The sequence below is a fragment of the Budorcas taxicolor genome, chromosome 3, assembly GCF_023091745.1.
Source record: "Budorcas taxicolor isolate Tak-1 chromosome 3, Takin1.1, whole genome shotgun sequence".
NCBI lineage: Eukaryota > Metazoa > Chordata > Mammalia > Artiodactyla > Bovidae > Budorcas > Budorcas taxicolor.
Genome location: NC_068912.1, coordinates 14991460 through 15012371, shown reverse-complemented (window position 1 = coordinate 15012371; position 20912 = coordinate 14991460). Strand labels below are relative to the sequence as shown.

The following is a 20912-nucleotide window of genomic DNA, read 5'->3' as shown; positions in this document are numbered from 1 at the left end:
CGCCAAGAAAGGACTATGGTTTTTTTGTTTGCATAATCCTCCGCCTCCTGCAGTGTTCCCTCCCCGCGGCTGGGTGATGGACATTTGCTGCTTCCAATCGGAGGCACCCATGGCCGGGAGCGGCCAATCGGGGGCCTTGGTGGGCGGGGCGTCCGGGTTTTGGCGGTTCTATTTCAACATGGCCGAAGCGAGCAGCGTCAACGTAGGTAGCGGCTGTGAAGAAAAAGGGCCCGAGGAATTGTCTCAGGAATCTGCGCGCCCCGGCACTATCATTTCGAGGGTGAAGCTTTTCGACACCATGGTGGACACCTTCCTCCAGAAGTTGGTCGCTGCCGGGAGGTAAGGTAGAGGAAGTGAGGCTGAGTGTAAAATCTCGTTGTGGATTGTTGTCCCACTGGAATCTAAACCTCGCGAGATCAGGACGGCCCGTGATGGGAGGGTTGGGGCAAAGAGCTGAGTCACGTGGATGTGGGGGGCGGGGCGCGGTTATTGGTTATTTTGCTAACGCAGGTACGGTGGAGCAGAGCTAGGACTTCTAGCTGCTCCTTTCTCCAGTAAACCTGGTTTTGATTATAGGTGGTTGGGAGGAACGTTACAGGCTTTCGAATTAGATTTAGGGTTCAAATCATGGCCCAACTTAAAATGAAAAAGATTTAGCTGCTCTGTGCTTCTGTTCAGCGTGAATAAAATAGCAACAATAGTACCTTTCTCATAGGGTCTTTCCGAGATTTAAATGAGTAAATAGTCGTAAGGGTTTTAGAACAGTGCCGGGCACGTAGAAAGCATTAGAATTGTAGAATTTATTATGAAAATAGTAATACGTTCTTCACTGGGTGGGTGTGAGGACTGAATGTCTTAGAATAGAAAGAAACGATTCCGGTCTACTGTCTATGAACAGTATTCTAACAATGTTACTGACGTGGGTTACTGAGCACTTGAAACAATAGAAATTGGTAAGAGGAGAAATTCAGGCAAGCATTTATTGAGACTTGTGGTGCAGCAGGAGGGCTTGGAAAAAAGTTGTAGTAGGAGTCCTTGCTGGTTTTCCTGTGGGAGAGGCAGCTGGTCCCTTAAATGCGGAGAGGACAGGGGTGGATCCATTCGTCCAGCTTGGAGCGGAGGCTTAAGTGTTCTGCCTACCCCTTCAGCGGTGCTGCGTGCCGGGATCATGGGCAGTACCCAGCTTTTACTTCCAACAGCCCAGAATTAACAGCTGGCTTTTTGGTCTTTTTGTGTCTCATTCATAACTTGCCATTAAGTGTGCGTGTATGTGGTCAGTTTTAGTCCCTTATGGTTTCTTTGTGTTCTGTTTGAGGAGACTTCTGCCCAGGTGCAAGCATCGCAGCAAAGGGACCCAGGTCCCAGCCTGTCACAGCAGTATTGGACACTTTAACGGGCGAGTTTCGTCCATGGTCCCATACCCCAGAACATTAGTGCTGAAACACTGTTACCAGAACCTTCAGGGGTTTGACCACAGCCTGTTCTCCATCCACCCTCTATGTCCCCACTACCTCTGTTCTTTGACCTGGTCAAGACTCTCATCTTCTGATGTCCTTCCTAGTTGTAGGACTTTGTTTCTTACAGAGACCTTAGGATCCATCTCATCACTCATTGATTCACTTAGCAAATATTTAAGTGCCTGTGCCAGACACTGTGTCAGGCGCTGGGGGTACAATAAAACAAGGCCGCTGTCTTGGAGCTTGCCTTCAACATGTGGAGATGTGAAGTAAGCAAAATCATCACAGAGCTTGGTAAGGCAATGCAGAGGCAGCTTGGGGGAAAGGGAAACATTGGATAAGATAGGGATTCCACTCTGAGAAAGTGAAATGGATCTGAAACTTGAAGAATGAGAGGGAACCAGCCTTTTGAAGAGCTAGAGGAACAGCTTGTGCAAAGGCCTTGAAATGGTCAGGGCATTCTAGGAAGTAGCAGAATGAGAGTAAAATGAGAGGAGGCTGGACAGGCAGGGGATAGGCTTACTAAGCAGGGCTCAGTTTCCATAGTAATAACTTTGATAAATAATTTATAATCATTTTTACGGACCATTCATGACACACCATCATCATATGTCCAGGCAAGCTCTGTTATTGATCGATTGATTGGCTTTCTCTTGCTCATTCTTGCCTTCCTCGCCCCTCCCCATAGGCCCTGTTCTCCATTAGCTGTTTGTCCTCCATTTTTTTCATGTATTCATGTGCAGATATTTACTGGACATCTCTAGTGTCTCAGGCTCTGTGTTAGGAACTGGAAATACTGCAGCGCTGAAGATAGGAAGGTCCCTGCTCTTATGGAATAGACTTTCTTGTGCCATAAAGAAAAATAAATCAGCGAAAAGGAATAGAGAGCAATAGGGATGGGTCTGGTTTAGTGTAAGTGCAAGGACCTGACATTTGAATAAGTTTGCGCCCTTGTAAGGTGTGTTGTTTCGTCTGTAAATTTATATAGGTTTTAAGTTTATATGAATCATAATCGTGCTGCGTGTCTTTTGTTTTTAAGATAGAACCATAGACTGTAAATGCAGGTGGTTCATAGCTTCTCAGTGCTGTTTATCATTTCATGATACATGTACGTCCAGCACTTGCCCGTTCCCAGTCATGAACTCTTGATTGCTTCTAACTCCCTTCTCCACAGATTATGCCAGGGTACCTCCCCTCACAGACTGGTGCTAGAATTTCTTTGAGGTGTACAGTGGAGTGAAATCACTGGATCCAAGGGTTTACATCTACCTATGTTTCGTCAGATTGCTTTCCGGAAAAGCTCTTCCTATATTCACCATTCTGATGTTTGCCATTCTGAAGGTGTGAAAAGGGTATTTCATTATTATTTTAATTTGCACATTTTTAATTCCTTATAAGGTGTGGGCAATTCTTTGTATACCTCATTAGTCATTTGACTTCCTTTTCTGAGAACTGCCTACTTATTTCCTGTAATTTTTTTTTTTTACTTTTTAAAAAATTGGGTTTTTTATCTTACTGATTTGCTGGAGTTCCCAGTATGGTCTAGATATCAATCCTTTTGTCAGTTTTAGACTGAAGAGGAAATAGCTATCTCTATGAGATACTAGCTTTGCGTATCGTGTCCTTTGAGTAACAGAAATCCTTAATTAAATTAGAATTGCAGATTTTAATCGTTTACACTTTACCCCAGGAAAATGAGGCAGAAAGAGAAATGTAGTCATCCCAGGGGGCCTTCTCCCAAGCTATGGTATGTGGATACTCATGACTCTACTCAGCCTTTGCACTAACTCCACGTCCCTCAAACAGTCCTAATAAATTGTTAGGTGTCACCTAATCAATTTGCATTTTAAACCCCTCAATTTTCATGTAAGCCATGTGTTTAATCTTTTGGCCTGTGCTTATGGTATCTTGCTTATAGAGGCTGTACCCACACCCAGATCACAAGGGTGATAGGCCGTGTTTTCTTCTCTTGGCTGTTTTATCATTTTACTCTTTCAGTCTGTGATCTGTGTGATCACAGGTGTAAAATGGTAGCTTCAGTTACTCTTACTTTTTTTTTAGTGTTCCCAGTCATTGCCAGCTAAGCAGTTCATTCATCTCCGTTGCTTTATGGAGCCCCTTTTACCACACGGCAAGTCCCTCTGCATATTGTGCCCCTGGGTCTCTCTTCTGTCTCACTGATCTATTTGCCTCTCTTTGTGCCAGTGCATATGGGTTCTGCAGTTTTTGGTACATATTTTTGGCAAATTAAGGAAGTCCCTGTCTCATTCTAGTTTTCTGAGAGTTATTAAGAAGATCACGATTAGGGGTTGAACTTTATCAGATGTTTTCTTCCTCAGGAAGAGCTTGTCATTTTTCTTCAGTTTGTTAATGTTTATGATCTACATTGGTCTGCATTCTTGGAATAAATCTTGAATATGATGTATTTAAAATGTATAGTTGGGTTTAGTTAGATCAATGTTTATAAGCTCTTGGAAGCAACAGTTAGAACTGGACATGGAACAACAGACTGGTTCCAAATCAGGAAAGGAGTACATCAAGGCTGTATACTGTAGCCCTGTTTATTCAACTTGTATGCAGAGTACACCATGCGAAACGCCGGGCTGGAGTACACCATGCGAAACAAGCTGGAATCAAGATTGCAGATGATAACACCCTTATGGCAGAAAGTGAAGAAGAACTAAAGAGCCTCTTGGTGAAAGTGAAAGAGGAGAGTGAAAAAGTTGGCTTAAAGCTCAACATTCAGCAAACAAAGATCATGGCATCTGGTCCCATCACTTCATGGGAAATAGATGGGGAAACAGTGGAACAGTGGAAACAGTGGCAGACTTTATTTTTTGGGGCTCCAAAATCACTGCAGATGGTGACTGCAGCCATGAAATTAAAAGATGCTTACTCTTTGGAAGGAAAGTTACGACCAGCCTAGACAGCATATTGAAAAGCAGAGACATTACTTTGCCCACAAAGGTCCGTCTAGTCAAGGCTATGTTTTTTCCAGTGGTCATGTATGGATGTGAGAGCTGGACTATAAAGAAAGCTGAGCACCGAAGAATTGATGCTTTAGAATTGTGGTGTTGGAGAAGACTCTTGAGAGTCCCTTGGACTGCAAGGAGATCTAACCAGTCCATCCTAAAGGAGATCAGTCCTTAATATTCATTGGAAGGACTGGTGCTGAAGCTGAAACTCCAGTACTTTGGCCACCTGATGCAAAGAGCTGACTCATTGGAAAAGACCCTGATGCTGGGAAAGTTTGAGGACAGGAGGAGAAGGGGACAACAGAGGATGAGATGGTGGGATGGCATCACCGACTCAATAGACATGGGTTTGGGTGGACTCCGGGAGTTGGTGATGGACAGGGAGGCCTGGTTCATGGGGTTGCAAAGATTTAGACACGACTGAGCGACTGAAGTGAACTGAAGTGAAATGAGACTATAGTTTCTTTTTTTTTTTTTTACACCATCCTTATCAGCTTATAGAATCAAAGATATATTAGCCACATATATTCCTCTCCTGGAATGGTTTACATGAAATCAGGATTACCTATGCTTCAAAAGGTTGAAAGAGCTCATTTATGCCTGAAGCTTTCTGGGTTGTTGAGGCCTGCCAGTATTATGTTAAGCAGCAGTGATTCAGTGGGCATCTTTGGTTGTGTCCATAAAGTGTCTGGGCAGTGTTTGTTGCAGATTTTTGGTGTTACTGTTTCTTTAATGACTACAGATCTGTTTAGATGTTATTTCTTCTTAAGACAGATTTACCATATTATAGGTTCCCCCTCCCCCCGAAATTTTGTCTCTTGAACTATTTTAAATTATTTAATTTTCATTATTTCCTCTTTTTCCAGTACATGCTGTTTCTTTGTTTTTGACTTTATGTAGCCGGAGTTCTTATTCATCTTTTTAAAGAATTAGCCTTTAAAAATTTTTTCCTGTGTTTTGAGGTTATATCTTGTGTCTTTATCTTTGGAATCTATCCTTATCTTAATTTTTAAAATTAGATTTATTTTATTAGTCTCCTCCCAATTTTTTTTTTTTTTTTGGTTGCAAGTTGCAGGTTCTCAGTTTCCACGCCAGGGATTAAACCCAGGCCATGGCAGTGAAAGCCCACCACGGAATTCCCTGAAGTTCTTGAGTTGACCATTTAACTCTTCTTTTTCAGTCTTTTGTCTCCTGAAAAGTGTGTTTAAAACTGTACATTTTCATGTAATTACTGCTTTCTAATATTTTCAAGTCTTTGTTTAAGTCGAGATTTATTTCATACTCCGTAAAATTCGCCCTTCACTGTGTGCAGTTGGTATACTCACAAAGTTGTGTTACCTTCACCACTCTAATTCCAGAACATTCTCATCACCCCAGAAACTTTGTACTGTTTAGCCGTCACTTCCCATTTCTCACCCCAGTCTCCTAGCTCCTGATAACCGTTATCTACTTTCTGTTTCTATGGATTTGCCTTTTCTGGACATTTCATTTAAGTGGAACCATACATCGTGTCATCTTGTGTGTCCGGCTTCTTACACATAGCGTGATGATTTTAGGGTTCGTCTGTGTTATGACATGTATCAGTATTTCATTCCTTTTTATGACTGAATAATAATTCCAGTGTATGGTATATCATATTTTATTTACCCATTCATCAGTTGATAGACGTTTGGAATTGTTTTTACTTTTTTGTCTATTGTGAATAATGCTGTTATCAACATCTGTGAACAGATGTTATCAGTTCTTTTGGGGATATTCCTAGAAGTGAAAATGGCGGATTGTATAGTAACTCTATTTTTAACTTTTTCAGCAGTTCCCAAGCTATTTTCCAAAGCAAGTGTACCATTTTACATTTACTCCAGCAGTTGATGGCGGGTTCTGATTTCTCCACATTCTCACCAATACTGGTTAGGTCTGTCTTTTTTATTATAACCAGTAGTCATCCTCGTGGGTGTAAGTTGGTATGTCATAGTGGCTTGGATTTGCCTTTTCCTAATGATTAATGATGCTGAGCATATTTCATGTGCTTATTGACCTTTGGATATCTTCTTTGAAGACATGTCTGTTCAGATTCCTTGCTCATTTTTTAATTGGGTTATTTGTCTTTTTACTGTTAGCTGGTAAGAATTCTAATTTTGAGAAATCCAGTTTAGATTCAGTCAATTCAGTCACTCAATCACGTCTGACTTTGCAACCCCATGGACTACAGCATGCCAGGCTTCCCTGTCCACCATCAACTGCCAGAGCTTGCTCAAACTCATGTCCGTTGAGTCTATGATACCATCAACCATCTCATCCTCTGTCGCCCCCTTCTCCCCCTGCCTTCAATCTTTCCCAGCATCAGGATCTTTTCCAGTGAGTCAGTTCTTCGCATCTGGTGGCCAAAGTATTGGAGCTTCAGCTTCAGCATCAGTCCTTCCACTGAATATTCAGGACTGATTTCCTTTAGGATAGACTGGTTGGATCTCCTTGCAGTCCAAGGGACTCTCAAGAATCTTCTCCAACACCACAATTCTAAAGCATCAATTCTTCGGCGCTCAGCTTTCTTTATGGTCCAACTCTCACATCCATACATGACTACTGGAAAAACCATAGCTTTGACTAGATGGACCTTTGTCGGTAAAGTAATGTCTCTGCTTTTTAATTGGAGAAGGCAATGGCAACCCACTCCAGTACTCTTCCCTGGAAAATCCCATGGACGGAGGAGCCTGGTGGGCTGCCATCTGTGGGGTCGCACAGAGTTGGACACAACTGACATGACTTAGCAGCAGCAGCAGCAGCTGCTTTTTAATATGCTGTTTGTCTAGGTTGGTCATAGCTTTTCTTCCAAGGAGCAAGTGTCTTTTAATTTTATGGCTGCGATCACCATCTGCATTGATTTTGGAGCTCAAGAAAATACAGTCTGTCACGGTTTCCATTGTTTCCCCATCTGTTTGCCATGATGAAGTGATGGGACCAGATGCCATGATCTTAGTTTTTTTAATGTTGAGTTTCATAGCCAGCGTTTTCACTCTCCTCTTTCACTTTCATCAAGAAGTTCTTCAGTTCCTCTTCGCTTTCTATCATAAAGGTGGTGTCATCTGTATATCTCAGGTTACTGATATTTCTCCCGGCGATCTTGATTCCAGCTTGTGCTTCATCCAGCCCAGTATTTCGCATAATGTACTCTGCATATAAGTTAAATAAGCAGGGTGACACTATACAGCCTTGACGTACTCCTTTCCCGATTTGGAACCAGTCTATTGTTCCATGTCCAGTTCTAACCGTTGCTTCTTGACCTATGTACAGATTTCTGAGGAGGCAGGTCAGGTGGTCGTGTATTCCCACGTCTTAAAGAATTTTCCACAGTTTGTTGTGATCCACACAGTCAAAGGCTTTGGCGTAGTCAATAAAGCAGAAGTAGAAGCTTTTCTGGAATTCTCTTGCTTTTTTTATGATCCAGCAGATATTTGCTATTTGATCTCTGCTTCCTCTGCCTTTTCTAAATCCAGCTTGAACATCTGGAAGTTCTTGGTTCACATACTGTTGAATCCTCGCTTGGAGAGTTTTGAGCATTACTTTGCTAGTGTGTGAGATGAGTGCAGTTGTATGGTAGTTTGAACATTCTTTGGCATCGCCTTTCTTTAGGATTGAAATGAAAAATCCCAAATTGGATTGAAAGTCCTGTGGCTACTGCTGAGTTTTCCAAATTTGCTGGCATATTGAGTGCAGCACTTTCACAGCATCATCTTTTAGGATTTGGAATAGCTCCACTGAAATCCCATTACCTCCACTAGCTTTGTTTGTAGTGATGCTTCCTAAGGCCCACTTGACTTCACACTCCAGGATGTCTGGCCCTAGGTGGGTGATCATGCCATCGTGGTTATCTGGGTCTTTGAGATATTTTTTGTACAGTTCTGTGTATTCGTGCCACCTTTTCTTAATATCTTCTGCATCTGTTAGATCCATAACTTTCTGTCCTTGCTTGTGCCCATCTTTGGATGAAATGTTCCCTTGGTATGTCTAATTTTCTTGAAGAGATCTCTAGTCTTTCCCATTCTATTGTTTTCCTCTATTTCTTTGCATTGATCGCTGAGGAAGGCTTTCTTATCTCACCTTGCTGTTCTTTGGAACTTTGCATTCAGATGGGTATACCTTTCCTTTTCTCCTTTGTCTTTCACTTCTCTTCTTTTCTCAGCTATTTGTAAGGCCTCCTCAGACAACCATTTTGCCTTTTTGCATTTCTTTTTCTTGGGGATCGTCTTGATCACTGCCTCCTGTGCAGTGTCACGGATCTCTGTCCATAGTTCTTCAGGCCGTCTATCAGATCTAATCCCTTGAATCTATTTCTCACTTCCACTGTATAATTGTAAGGGATTTGATTTAGGTCATACCTGAATGGTCTAGTCGCTTTCCCTGCTTTCTTCAATTTAAGTCTGAATTTGGCAATAAGGAGTGCCACAGTCAGCTCCTGGTCTTGTTTTTGCTGACTGTGTAGAGCTTCTCCATCTTTGGCTGCAAAGAATATAATCAGTCTGATTTGGGTATTGACCATCTGGTGATGTCCATGTGTAGAGTCATCTCTTGTGTTGTTGGAAGAGGGTGTTTGCTATGACCAGTGTGTTCTTTTGGCAAAACTCTGTTAGCCTTTGCCCTGCTTTGTTTTGTACTCCAAGGCCAAACTTGCCTGTTACTCCAGGTATCTCTTGACTTCCTGCTTTTGCATTCCAGTCCCTTATGCTGAAAAGAACATCTTTTTTGGTGTTAGTTTTAAAAGGTCTTATAGATCTTCATAGAACCGTTCAACTTCAGCTTCTTTGGCATTAGCGGTTGGGGCATAGACTTGGATAACTATGATGCTGAATGGTTTGCTTTGGAAATGAACAGAGATCATTCTGTCATTTTTGAGATTGCACCCAAGTACTGCATTTTGGACTCTTGTTGACTATGATGGCTACTCCATTTCTTCTAAGGGATTCTTGCCCACAGTAGTAGATATAATGGTCATCTGGATTAAATTTGCTCATTCCAGCCCATTTTAGTTCACTGATTCCTAAAATGTCCATGTTCACTCTTGCCATCTCCTGTTTGACCAGTTTCAATTTACCTTGATTCATGGACCTATCATTGCAGGTTCCAATGCAGTGTTCTTTACAGCACCAGACTTCTATCGCCAGTCACGTCCACAGTTGCATTTAGATTATTTATTTCTTAACATTTATTTAGATTTAAAATTGCAAAGAATTTTTTCTTTGGTTGCTTGAGCTTTTAGTGTCATCTAAGAAACCATTGCCGGGAGAAATATCAATAACCTCAGACATGCAGATGACACCACCTTTATGGCAGAAAGTGAAGAGGAACTAAAAAGCCTCTTGATGAAAGTGAAAGAGGAGAGTGAAGAAGTTGCCTTAAAGCTCAACATTCAGAAAACGAAGATCATGACATCTGGTCCCATCGCTTCATGGGAAATACATGGGGAAACAGTGTCAGACTTTACAGAATTGATGCTTTTGAACTGTGGTGTTGGAGAAAACTCTTGAGAGTCCCTTGGACTGTAAGGAGGTCCCGCCAGTCCATCCTAAAGGAGATCAGTCCTGGGTGTTCATTGGAAGGACTGATGGTGAAGCTGAAACCCCAATACTTTGGCCACCTGATGCGAAGAGTTGACTCATTGGAAAAGACCTTGATGCTGGGAGGGATTGGGGGCAGGAGGAGAAGGGGAAGACAGAGGATGAGATGGCTGGATGGCATCACCGTCTTGTGGACATGAGTTTGAGGAGACTCCGGGAGTTGGTGATGGACAGGGAGACCTGGCGTGCCGCGATTCATGGGGTCGCAAAGAGTCGGACACGACTGAGTGAACTGAACTGAACTGAAGAAACCATTGTGTAATTCAAGGTCATAAAGATTTATACGTATATTTTCTTATATGACTTTTATAGTTTTAATTCTGACATTTTGGTCTTTAACCCAATTTGAGGTAGTTTTTGTATGGTATGAGAAAGAGATCCAATTTCATTTTTTGACATATAGACATTGTCATTTAATTTTATGTACTTTGTAATTTTCCTTATCATTTCCTCTGTAACCCAGTGATTATTTAGTAGTATGTTATTTGGCTCCCAGACATGTAATTCTTAAAGAGTTATCCTTCTGTTGTAATTTCTAATTTTATCACGTTGTGGTGAAACAACAGTTTGTGTGATGCTGATTTTGTGGGAATTTTTGACATTCTGACTCTTTATGGCTATGTCTTTGGGCAGTTTTTGTGAATGTTCCATGTATACTTGAAAAGAGCATATAGTTTCTGTTTCCTGGGTATAGAATTCTATTTTATTTATTAGTTTGAGCTTTTAAATTTTACTGTCAAAGTATTTTAGTTATTCCCTGGTGGTCTAGTGGTTAGAACTCCACTTCTACTGCCTGAGGCCCAGGTTCCTTGATCCCTGGTCTGGGAACTAAGATCCCACATGCCACAAGATGTGGCCTACATGTGTCTGCATGCGTGCGTGTGTGTGTGTGTGTGTGTGTGTATGGAGAGAGAATATGCTTATTTTAAAAATGGTCTTGATTGTGCCATTCATTTCATCTTAAAAATCTCTCATCACAAAACAACAAAATTCTGTAAAGCAATTATCCTTCAGTTAAAAAATAAATAAATTTTAAAAATGCATTAAAAAATTAAGAAAAGAAAAAATCTCTCATCACAGTTGTTTGTATCTATTTTTTCCCATTGTTTGTCTTTGTTACATTATATATAGAGGTTATTATTTTCTGTTAGAGGCAAGAGAGTTTATTCTAAGAGAAATGGAAAGTCATTGATGTTTTTAAGGCATGACTGATCCTTTTGTGTGTGTGTGTGTATTTAGGAGATGGCTCTCCATGGACTTAAAAATCTATTTATTTGTAATGCTCTGAATACAGTGATTGATCTTTTAAAGGTACTCTGACTGCTGTGCAGGATATTAATAGATTGTTAGTAGGATTACCGTAAGGTCTTTCTAGGCTTCTACACTCTGATTTTTTTTTGCCACCTCAACCCATATCATGACAAATATATTTAAAAAGCATCGAGTATCTTGACTGAGGTGATGGTTATGCGAGGTTTCACATGTGGTGAAGATACACAAATACAAACAAATGTGTGTCTAACTGTTGAAATCTGAATGAGTTCTGTAGATGGTACCAGGTTAGCGTCTTGGTTTTGATATTGTACTATGGTTGTATAAGATGTTAACATTGGGGAGAGTACATTTCTTTGCAGCTTCCTCTAATATTACTATTTCAAAATAAAATTGTCAAAAAATTTACATCATAAAATAAAAAGTACAAAAAATATCCGTGCAGCATGTTCAGTAGAAAATAGTTGAAAACCACCAAAAATGTTCCACATTTGAAGGATGGTGGTTATGTAAGTATAATAACTGTCTAATAAGATGCTATTGAGGGCAGTCCAGTGGTTGAGACTCCATGCTTCCACTGCCTGGGGTGTGCAGGTTTGATTCCTGGTCGGGGAACTAAGATCTCCTATGCCACATGACTATGGGGTTATATTTTGAATAATACTTATGGAAAAAATGACCATGTTATAATGGTAAGTTTAAAAATTAGGTTATGTCATGGGGAGAAAAGTGTCTGTATCCCATATGAAATATAATTTGTATCTAGTCATATTAAAATTGTAGTTGACTCGTTGATCTGTTATATTTTTTATTACTCTAAGACGACAATTATCAGGTCAGTGTTGAGCTTTTTTACTTTTGAAGCTGTTCCCATTATTTTTGAGTCTAAATCATCTTGTCTGCCCTACTTGTCAGGTCACGGTCCTGAGCCTGGGATGCTGACTGCATGGTTGGGGCTGAAAAGGTCCAGATAAAGTGTAAATGAGAGAGGTGGGTGGATGTGAGCCAATAAGAGATAGAATCGGATTGGATTGGAAGGAAAGGTGAGGGGGAGGGGACCTCCAGGAGGGTGCTGACTCTTCATGATGGTGATTGAGTGCAGGTTCACCATCTACTGAGACGAGGAAGAAACACTCGCCCGTGAGCTGGGGGAGAGAAATGAGTCTGGGGTTGGAGATCAAGACCTCTATTTGGATAGGTTCAGTTGGAGGTGCAAGGCAGCCACACTTGTGTATCTCAGCTCCTTTGCCCCCTCATGCTTCCAACCCACCAGCTGTGAAACCCACCTTCAGGATCCTGTCTGCACTCCTCTGGCCCTGCACTCAACCTCTGAGCCGCTGTGGAGTCTCGCCCATGGTGGAAAATGGTGCTTCCACACAGTCGTGTTCTTGGAATTCATCTGGGCCCTGAGAGCGCTCATTATCCTCATGTCTCCGGTCAGCTCTCTTCCCCTTCTCCACAGAAGTATTAATATTTAAAGCCTTTATCCTGTTCCTCGGGCCCTTCCCCTGCTACCTCTACACGCTCACTGAAAACGACCTCAACACCTGGCTCACAGAGAGAATAGAGACTCCAGGCAGGAGTTCAGACACCTGAAAACTCGGCCGAGACGCCTGGTCTTGCCTCCTCCTAGCTCCCTCCCCTTTACACCCCAGTGTCCTCCCCTTTACACCCCAGGCTGTGACTTCGGGGCTCTGCCTTCCCAGCTTCTAGTTCTCCATCTCCAGTTTTTTCCCTCAGCTTAGGGGAGTTTGACACCATTCGCCTAAAACCTTCCTTTCAAGGTCAAGAATAACTCTTTGTTGTTAAATACTTTGGACTTTTTTTTCATCTTTAAATGTACTTGCTCTCCTTGTGGCATTTGACACTGTTGACCACTTCTCTGTCCTTGAAATTCCTCCCTTGGCTTCCGACACCATTCTCTGCCCCTCGCCTCACTGGCTGCTCCTTCCTGGGCTCTTCTTCGTCCACTTGTCCCTTAAATGTGGGAGCATTGCCCTTCTCCTGCTTCACCTGCACGTGTGCAGATCACAGCTCATTTGACATCTTGCTGTGCTGGAAGCCCTTCAGTGGCTGTTCATCGCTCCATACCGTGGCTTTCAAGGCCCCGCGTGTTCTAGCCCCTGCCTGCCTCTTGTTCCCGCTGCAGCTATACTTGGTCATCCTAACCTTCTCATTCCCTAGACTGTCAAGAGCTTTCCTGCCTCAGGCTGTTTGCACTTGATGTTTGCTCTGCCAGAAATGGTTTCCTTGATCTTCTCTAAAGCCACCTTTCTCCCCTAGTTATTCTTTATCACGACACCTTATTTTATTCCTTTGTAAAGACTTATCACAGCATGTTGTTCTGTTGTCTGTCTGTGGTCTGTCTTCCCCACATGAAATGTAAGATCCTTGAATCGGATCTGTCTTATTCATCACTCTCTGCTCATTGCTTATTATGGTGCCTGGCACATAGTAAACATTCAGTAAATAGCTTTGGAATAAGTGAGGATTCTCAAGCCACATCTGTCTCCCGAGCTTCAGGCCTCTGTCTCTAACAGTCTACTACTAGAAATCTCCACTTGGTGTCCCACAGAACCACCACGTTCAGCAAAACAGGATTTCTCTTCCCTCTGTGGTCCCCAGATCGGTTGAAAATGCCACCATCTACTCATTCTCTAGGCCAGAGATTTGGGATTCCTCACTGACCCCTTGCTTCCAGTCAGCCACCACGCCCTGTTGGTTTCAGCCTCTCTCCTCAATCTCCTCTCCATCGTGATGCAAATGCTTCAGTCCAGGCCCTCACTGTCTGTCATAGAATTGTGGCACCAGCTTCCAAAATGGCCCTCCATCCTCAATCTTGTTCCCTCCCTCCAGTCTATGGCTCAGATTTGAGCATGTCCTTCTGCTTATAATGTCGAATTGGCTCAGGACTGCTCAGCTCCTTAGCTTAGTGTAAAGGCCATTCACGCCTTGGCCCTTCCCATCTCTCCAGCCATGGTCAGGGCCGTGGGTGTGCAGCAGGGCACACTTGGTGTGCAAACACACGCACGTAAATTCTTAGGCGTTGAGAGCTGCTGCTGTCCCGCACCCTTGCCGCCCGCTCTTTACACTTGCTTTTCCTCATTGCTAGAACACCCTTCCCCTCATTCAGTTAAGTAGGAACTGACAGCTGGCTTCCACGTAGAAAGGGCTCAACAAATGTCATGTATGAATACAGCCTTTTAAGATGTGTCCGAATGCTTGACCCTCTCCTGAGTCACTGAAAGTCCTCAGTCCCAAAGACCAAGGACTTATGCAGAGGACAGGAATCTCTGCATAGTAAAAGCTGGCCTGTTCACATGTCAGTTAGCCTAAGGGATATTTTAAACTGCAGATTGGATTCCCCTACAACTCATATTTTTCCATCCATGTTAGCTTGACCAGAGGGGCAGATTACATGATACACTCCAGAGTGACTGGAAGATATTGGCCTTGCTGGGCTGTCAGATCTCGCAGACCCACACCCCCGTCTTCCGTTAGGGTGTCTTCCTGTCATTGGATCATGAGGCAGAGACGTCCGAATCTGTCCTCTCTCAGGCTTCAGGATATAGAAATGTGGCCCCGCTGGAGCTTATCATATGCGACCTCCCCTTGTCTTCTGAAAATGAAGGGTTCTTCTCTGTCCATACAGCCTCCTGGACCTTCTGAGAAACAGCTGTTTTCCTGTTTAGCTAAAGCAAGTAGATGAGGTTTGCTGTGTTTTGTTATAAATCAGGGCCCGCCAAGAGAGGCAGTTGCTTAGAGTTGGTGTTGGTGGGGCCCCGGTTGAAGTTAGCACCGTTGGGGGGAACGCCCCATCTGCCGCAGGTACCCACGGCCCCCAGCAGCGGTGCCACGAGTGGTGTCCATCCCGGGGGCACTGAGGGAGTGAGAGGTGACCAACCGTTTCTGAGTTCTGAGGTGCCAGCCCGGCCCAGTGCCTGTCCGGGTCCGGTCTTCCTGCCCGACACGTGCTACAGAGGGTGGTTTGTAGAAACTGACTTGAAGCCTGTGTCTGACAGGGGCCAAGGAAGGAGAGCTAATTGCATATGTACGTGAACTGGTAGAGTTTTAAACGCATGGCAGCGACTGTTGGTGTTCATAGGAAGCAGTTCTTCACAGGAAAAAGAGTGGTTTGATATTTAAAATATTCTGATTAAGTAAGTGCTTCAGAAATATCTCACGCTCTTCGAATGTGCAGATGATGCGTGCGGCTGGCAGCGGCTAGTTTCCGAAGTGTGGTTGTGACTCACCAGACTGTGGTGTGCGGCTTCAGCCCGTTGTGCTGATTGTCTGCTCTTCGTGTGTTCCCAGATGACCCATCTCACTCTGTCCTTGCTGTGTCAGCCTTGCTCGAGGCAGCCGTCAGCTCAGCTGTGCCTCCTTAGTCCCCCCTCCCAGCAGCCAGAGGGGGTTTCTAACATACAGATCTGATCTTGTCCCACCCCTGCCCAAAACCCCCTCTTCCAGCTCTTCCTATCATGATACGGTGTAGACTTTGTGTGTCTGACCCACCAGCCTGCAGACTGTGTGTCTTGGCGGCCAAGGACACCTGACCCAGAGCTGATGGCTCCACCGTGTCCCAGCTCTGTGACCTTGGGCAGACTCCTCTCTGCCTCAGCGTCTGCATCTGAAAAATGGGCATGGTGAGAATAGACCCTTCCTCAGTTATCATGAGGACTAAGTGCGTTGCTTGGCATAGAGGGCTTGGAACAGTGCCTGGCTCAGGCGGTGCCCCGAGCGTGTTTCTCGTCACGGCATCTGCACCCCCAGGCGTGCGTACACTCTGATCTTCACGCTGCTGCCGGGCCTTCTGTCCTTCCCTCACTGACTCCTGCTGCTCTCGGACACTTCTTCCTCCAGGGAACCCTGTGGTTGGTCACATCATTTGCAGATATTTTCTCCCACTTCGTAGGTTGTCTTTTCATTTCATTTCTGATTTCCTTTGCCGTGCGAAATCTTGTAAGTTGGATTAGGTTCCATTTGTTTATTTTTGCTTTTATTTCTGTTGCCTTTGGAGACTGACCTAAGAAAACATTGGTATGATTTATGTCAGAGAAGGTTTCGCCTATGTTCTGTATTAGGAGTTATTTGGTGTTAGGTCTTATATCTAAGTCCTTAAGCCATTTTTAGTGTATTTTTGTGTATGGTGTGAGCAGATGTTCTAGCTGGATTTACATGCAGCTAACTGACCTCTTACTTTCATCAGGGAACACTTCTGGTTTTTATTCCCTCTTCCTTTCTCGGTCCTGAGGCTGAAAAGGGTGAGGGGGGAAAGACCAAGCAGCGAAATATTTCTTTCTTTTCTTTTCTCTCTTTCTTTTTTTTTTCATTTTAGAGAAACATTTCTTAATAAAGCAGGGCGGCTGTACAGGTGGCGGGTGGCGGGTGGAGAGCATGGGTCTCTGTGACAGCGCCCCCCAGCTTCTGTATGCTTGTATTGGTCTGTCTTCACCCTCCATGCCTTTATTGAGCGAAAACGCCAGTTCCCACCCGCCCTCTGGTGGACAGTCTGTGGAACAGGCCGGCAGCAAGCGGGTCACCGTGAAGGAGGCGGCCACACCAGGTTTCTTTAGCACTGCTGCTGCTGCTAAGTCGCTTCAGTCGTGTCCGACTCTGTGCGACCCCATAGACGGCAGCCCACCAGGCTCCCCCGTCCCTGGGATTCTCCAGGCGAGAACACTGGAGTGGGCTGCCATTTCCTTCTCCATCTAGTACACATGTTTACTTGTCTGTGCCTCTGTCTTTCCATTCCTGCACAATTTATCTGTGTCTGTAAACTGACAGATTGACTAGCCACCAGAGCTTGATTCTGGCCTTAAATATTTTAAGTTAAACATATGTGAAAACTCAGTTTACAGTGAGGTTGTTTGGTTTTGTTTTGTTTTATATTTGGAAGCACTGAGTTTTAGTTGCAGCATGCAGGATCTAGTTCCCTGACCAGAGATCGAACCCAGGCCCCCATTAGAGATGTGGAATCTTAACCCCTGGACCACCAGAGAAGTCCTTGCAATGAATTTTTAGTGCTGTGAATAACATGCTTTTTCGATGAGTTCAAGAACAGTGATGGTGTCTCAAATATTGGATAATAAGAGAAAAAAACAGGTTAAAATCAGTTAGTGTGTAGTCATCTCTGTTTTGAAATTCAGTAAATGCAGTTTTGAACAGTTACTTTCAGCACTGTTCACGATAGCCAGGACATGGAAGTAACCTCAGGCTCCATCGATAGAGAAATGAGTAAAGAAGACACGGCACATGTATACAGTGGAATACTGCTCAGCCACAGAAAGAAACAGAATCGGGTCACTTGGAGAGGTATCGATGGACCTAGAATCTGCTATGCAGAACGGAGTTTAAGTCAGAAAGAGGGAAACAAATATCATATGTTAACGATATATGTGTTTTCTATGTATAGCCAGTGTGTATGAGGAATCTAGAAAAATGGTGCAGATACCTAGTTCCAAGGCAGGAGCAGAGACACAGAGAGTGGACTCGTGGGCGCAGCAGCGGGTGGCGGGGGAGGAGAGGGTGGGATGAATTGGGAGATGGGGTTTGATGTGAATACACTGCCATGTATCAAACAGGCAGCTGGTGGGAACTTGCAGTGTAATCCAGGGAGCTCAGCTTGGTGGTCTGTGAGGACCTAGAGTGGTGGGGTGTGGCAGGGGTGGGAGGGGCGTCTAAGGGAGCAGGTACATGTGTAAACACAGCTGATTCACTTCTTACACAGCAGAAAGTAACAACATTGTAAAGCAGTTATACTCCAATAAGAAAATACTTTCATTGATGAAAAATGTGGCCGTTTTTGTGGGACCACAGTGTAGCCTTTTCTTTGCAGTGGGGTCGGGTTCTTCCTGCACATGCAGTCGCAGTCAAGATGCTTTACTAAGCCCCTGCCTTTTTCAGACTTCCCAGCCCTGGGAAACAGTCACTGGCTGCGTTCTACAGACTTCCCAGCCCTGGGAAACAGTCACTGGCTGCGTTCTACACTTTTCAGGGGGTGGTGAGGACTGTCGCTTTGAAAATAGTAATAACAATTGAAGCTAACGTGGAGCATTTCCCTGTACACTGTACTAAGAGTTTACATATTTAACCTCATTTAACCAGCAATCTTGTGACTTATGGATAGTTATTATCTCTGTTTGATGGAGATAGAGAGTGATGCTTATAAAGGTAAAGAAGTTGTCCAGGGTCACTCAGCTGATGAGTGGTAGAGGTAGGATGTGAACCCAGGCAAAAGGACAGGCAGTCCTTAGAGCTGGTACACTCACCCGGCATGGACAGCTGGAGGGCCCCTTGTGTACTCTTGGGAGGCCAAGGCCAGAAGACCATTGCAGCACAGGGCACAGGAGGGCTTGGCAGAGAGGCTGATGGAGATGCTCTGTGGAGAGGGCGCCTCTGATCAAGCAGCCCAAGCCTTGGTACCCTAGGGTCCAGGGTAGGGGAGGTGGCTGGGAATGGACCACGTCTGAGGCCGTGCAGCCTGGGCCTCAGCTTAGTCGCACTCACCTGGTCTGCAGCTTGTCTTGAGTGCTGCTGTGTATTTAACACTGTTCTGGCTACCCTGGACATCCCAGCGCCATTATGGATGGCATCCCTATCCACAGAGATACTAGAATTTACGTGAGAAGATAAAAGTTGACACTTGGCGGGAGTGGCCGTGAATGTTTTCTAAAATGCATCATTTTTCCTATTTCTCTGTGAGTGTGTTTCTTCAGGAAATTTACAAGAGCATTCACAGTATTCCCAAGTCTGCACTGGCTCTTAAGAAAGGAATCCCTGGGGGCTGAGGGGAGAAGGCATTGCGTGAAGAAGGTGGTCTGAAGATACAAGCTTCCAATTATAAGATAAATCAGTACTAGGGACGCCACACAACTTGATGGCTACAGTTATCACTGCTGTATGGTATATGTGAAAGCTGTTTAAAAAGCAGATTCTACAAGTTCTCATAACAAGGAAAATCCAGTGTTCTTTTTTGTTTCTCTGTGTGTGCTTAGTCACTCCGTCGTGTCCGACTCTTTGTGACCTCATGGACTGTAGCCCACCAGGCTCCTCTGTCTGTGGGGATGCTCCAGGCAAGAATACTGGAGTGGCTTGCCATACCGTCCTCCGTGGAATCTTCCCAACCCAGGGATTGAACCCAGGTCTCCCGCATTGCAGGCGGATTCTTTATCATCTGATCCACCAGGGAAGTCCTTTTTGTTTCGGAGATGGTGTATGTTTACTTGCCGTGGTAATCATTTACCAGTATATATGTCATTATGCTGTACACTTTAAACTTACAGGGTGCTAGATGTCAGTTATATCTCAGTGAAACTAAAAGAAAAGAAACCACTTTCCTCCCCGCTTCCAGCCTGACTGTTCTCCCTCCACATCCTCGGAGCATGCTTTCTGTATTGTGTGTTTGTATCAGTGTGCGTGTTTCTGGGTCCGTCACTTTCACTGATCTCGCAGACCAGGAAGGGGACGCCAGAAGAGTTGACCACCAGCACTGGTGAGCAGAATTATCCTACCCCTGCCCTGGGCCCTGCCTGCTGCCAGCCTGGGCTGAGAGCAGATGCACCCAGCTCAGATGCGCCAGGCGAGTGGGCTGGGAGGAGGAACAGGATCTCCTGTTTCTGAGCCAGACCCATTTCAAGCCACAATTACCCGGTCTCCATTCCAGCCGCGCTTTGTCAGGCGTCGTGTGTCCCTCCACATTCCTCCATGTAGCCGCAGACTGCGTGGCTCGTGGGGCCAGCGGCCAAACAACAGGATGTCTGGGGCTCTGCCGAGGGTGAAAGGACGTCTGTCATCTTTGTATTTGGTACCTTGGTTTTGCCCCCAAGGTGCGCGGATACCAAATGTGTACCCTCAAGAGGATGGGAGACGGTCGCCCGTAGCCAGAGGTGTGCTGGTAGATGCGTACAGCCAGCTCTCCAGAAATAAAGCCCTGGCTTGCAGGGTCTGCCCACTTCCTAGGTGTAAATAAGCCTAGCAGCGTAGCATCTCTACATGCAGCAGAGGGGGGACGGGCAGCAGTGCTTCCACGGATGGGAGACCGTGGATGGAGTCGGCCTCCGGAGCAGAGGGAAATGTGTAGAAGCAGTTAGCACCTTTGTGGGTTTTCTTGAAAAATGCTTATGTATGTATTTGGCTGTGCTGGATCTTAGTTGCAGCATGCAGGGTCTAGTTCCATGACCAGGGACCAAACCCGGACCCCCTGTGCTGGGAGCGCAGAGTTTTAGCCACTGCACCGCCAGGAAAGCCCCAGTACCTTTGTTTTTAGTATAATCCATTGTGATCTTGCATAATTTAATTTTCAGTAATTACTGTGTTTAACAACTGCCTCACAGATCTCCTGGCAATATAGCGGTTGCCTCCTGCAGCCACTGGGAGCTGGCTCCGGCACACCACCGCGCCACTCTGCATCTGCCTCAGAGGGCTCTGTTCTGGTGGCAGGAATGGGCCAGGAGGCCCAGAGCCGTGAGAAAGGGAGGACCCAGCAGCGACGCCCTGGCTGCGGCGGGGCCTGCACACTGGGCTCCAGCTACCTAACGTCCTGTTTGTCCAGAGCCCCTAGCTGGCCCAGATGGCTGAGGACTATCTGAGCCCGCAGT

The 20912-nt window shown here is 44.8% G+C and overlaps 1 protein-coding gene across 1 annotated transcript in view; it reads left to right on the top strand.

The window, feature by feature from the left end:
* Nucleotides 1–178: 178 nt before the first annotated feature.
* PMF1 (polyamine modulated factor 1) overlaps nucleotides 179–20912 on the top strand; it is a 26882-nt gene continuing 6148 nt past the window's right edge. Inside the window, exon 1 of the mRNA XM_052637428.1 lies at nucleotides 179–339. Coding sequence (XP_052493388.1) covers nucleotides 179–339 — 161 coding nt within the window. The remainder of the gene's footprint in view (nucleotides 340–20912) is intronic.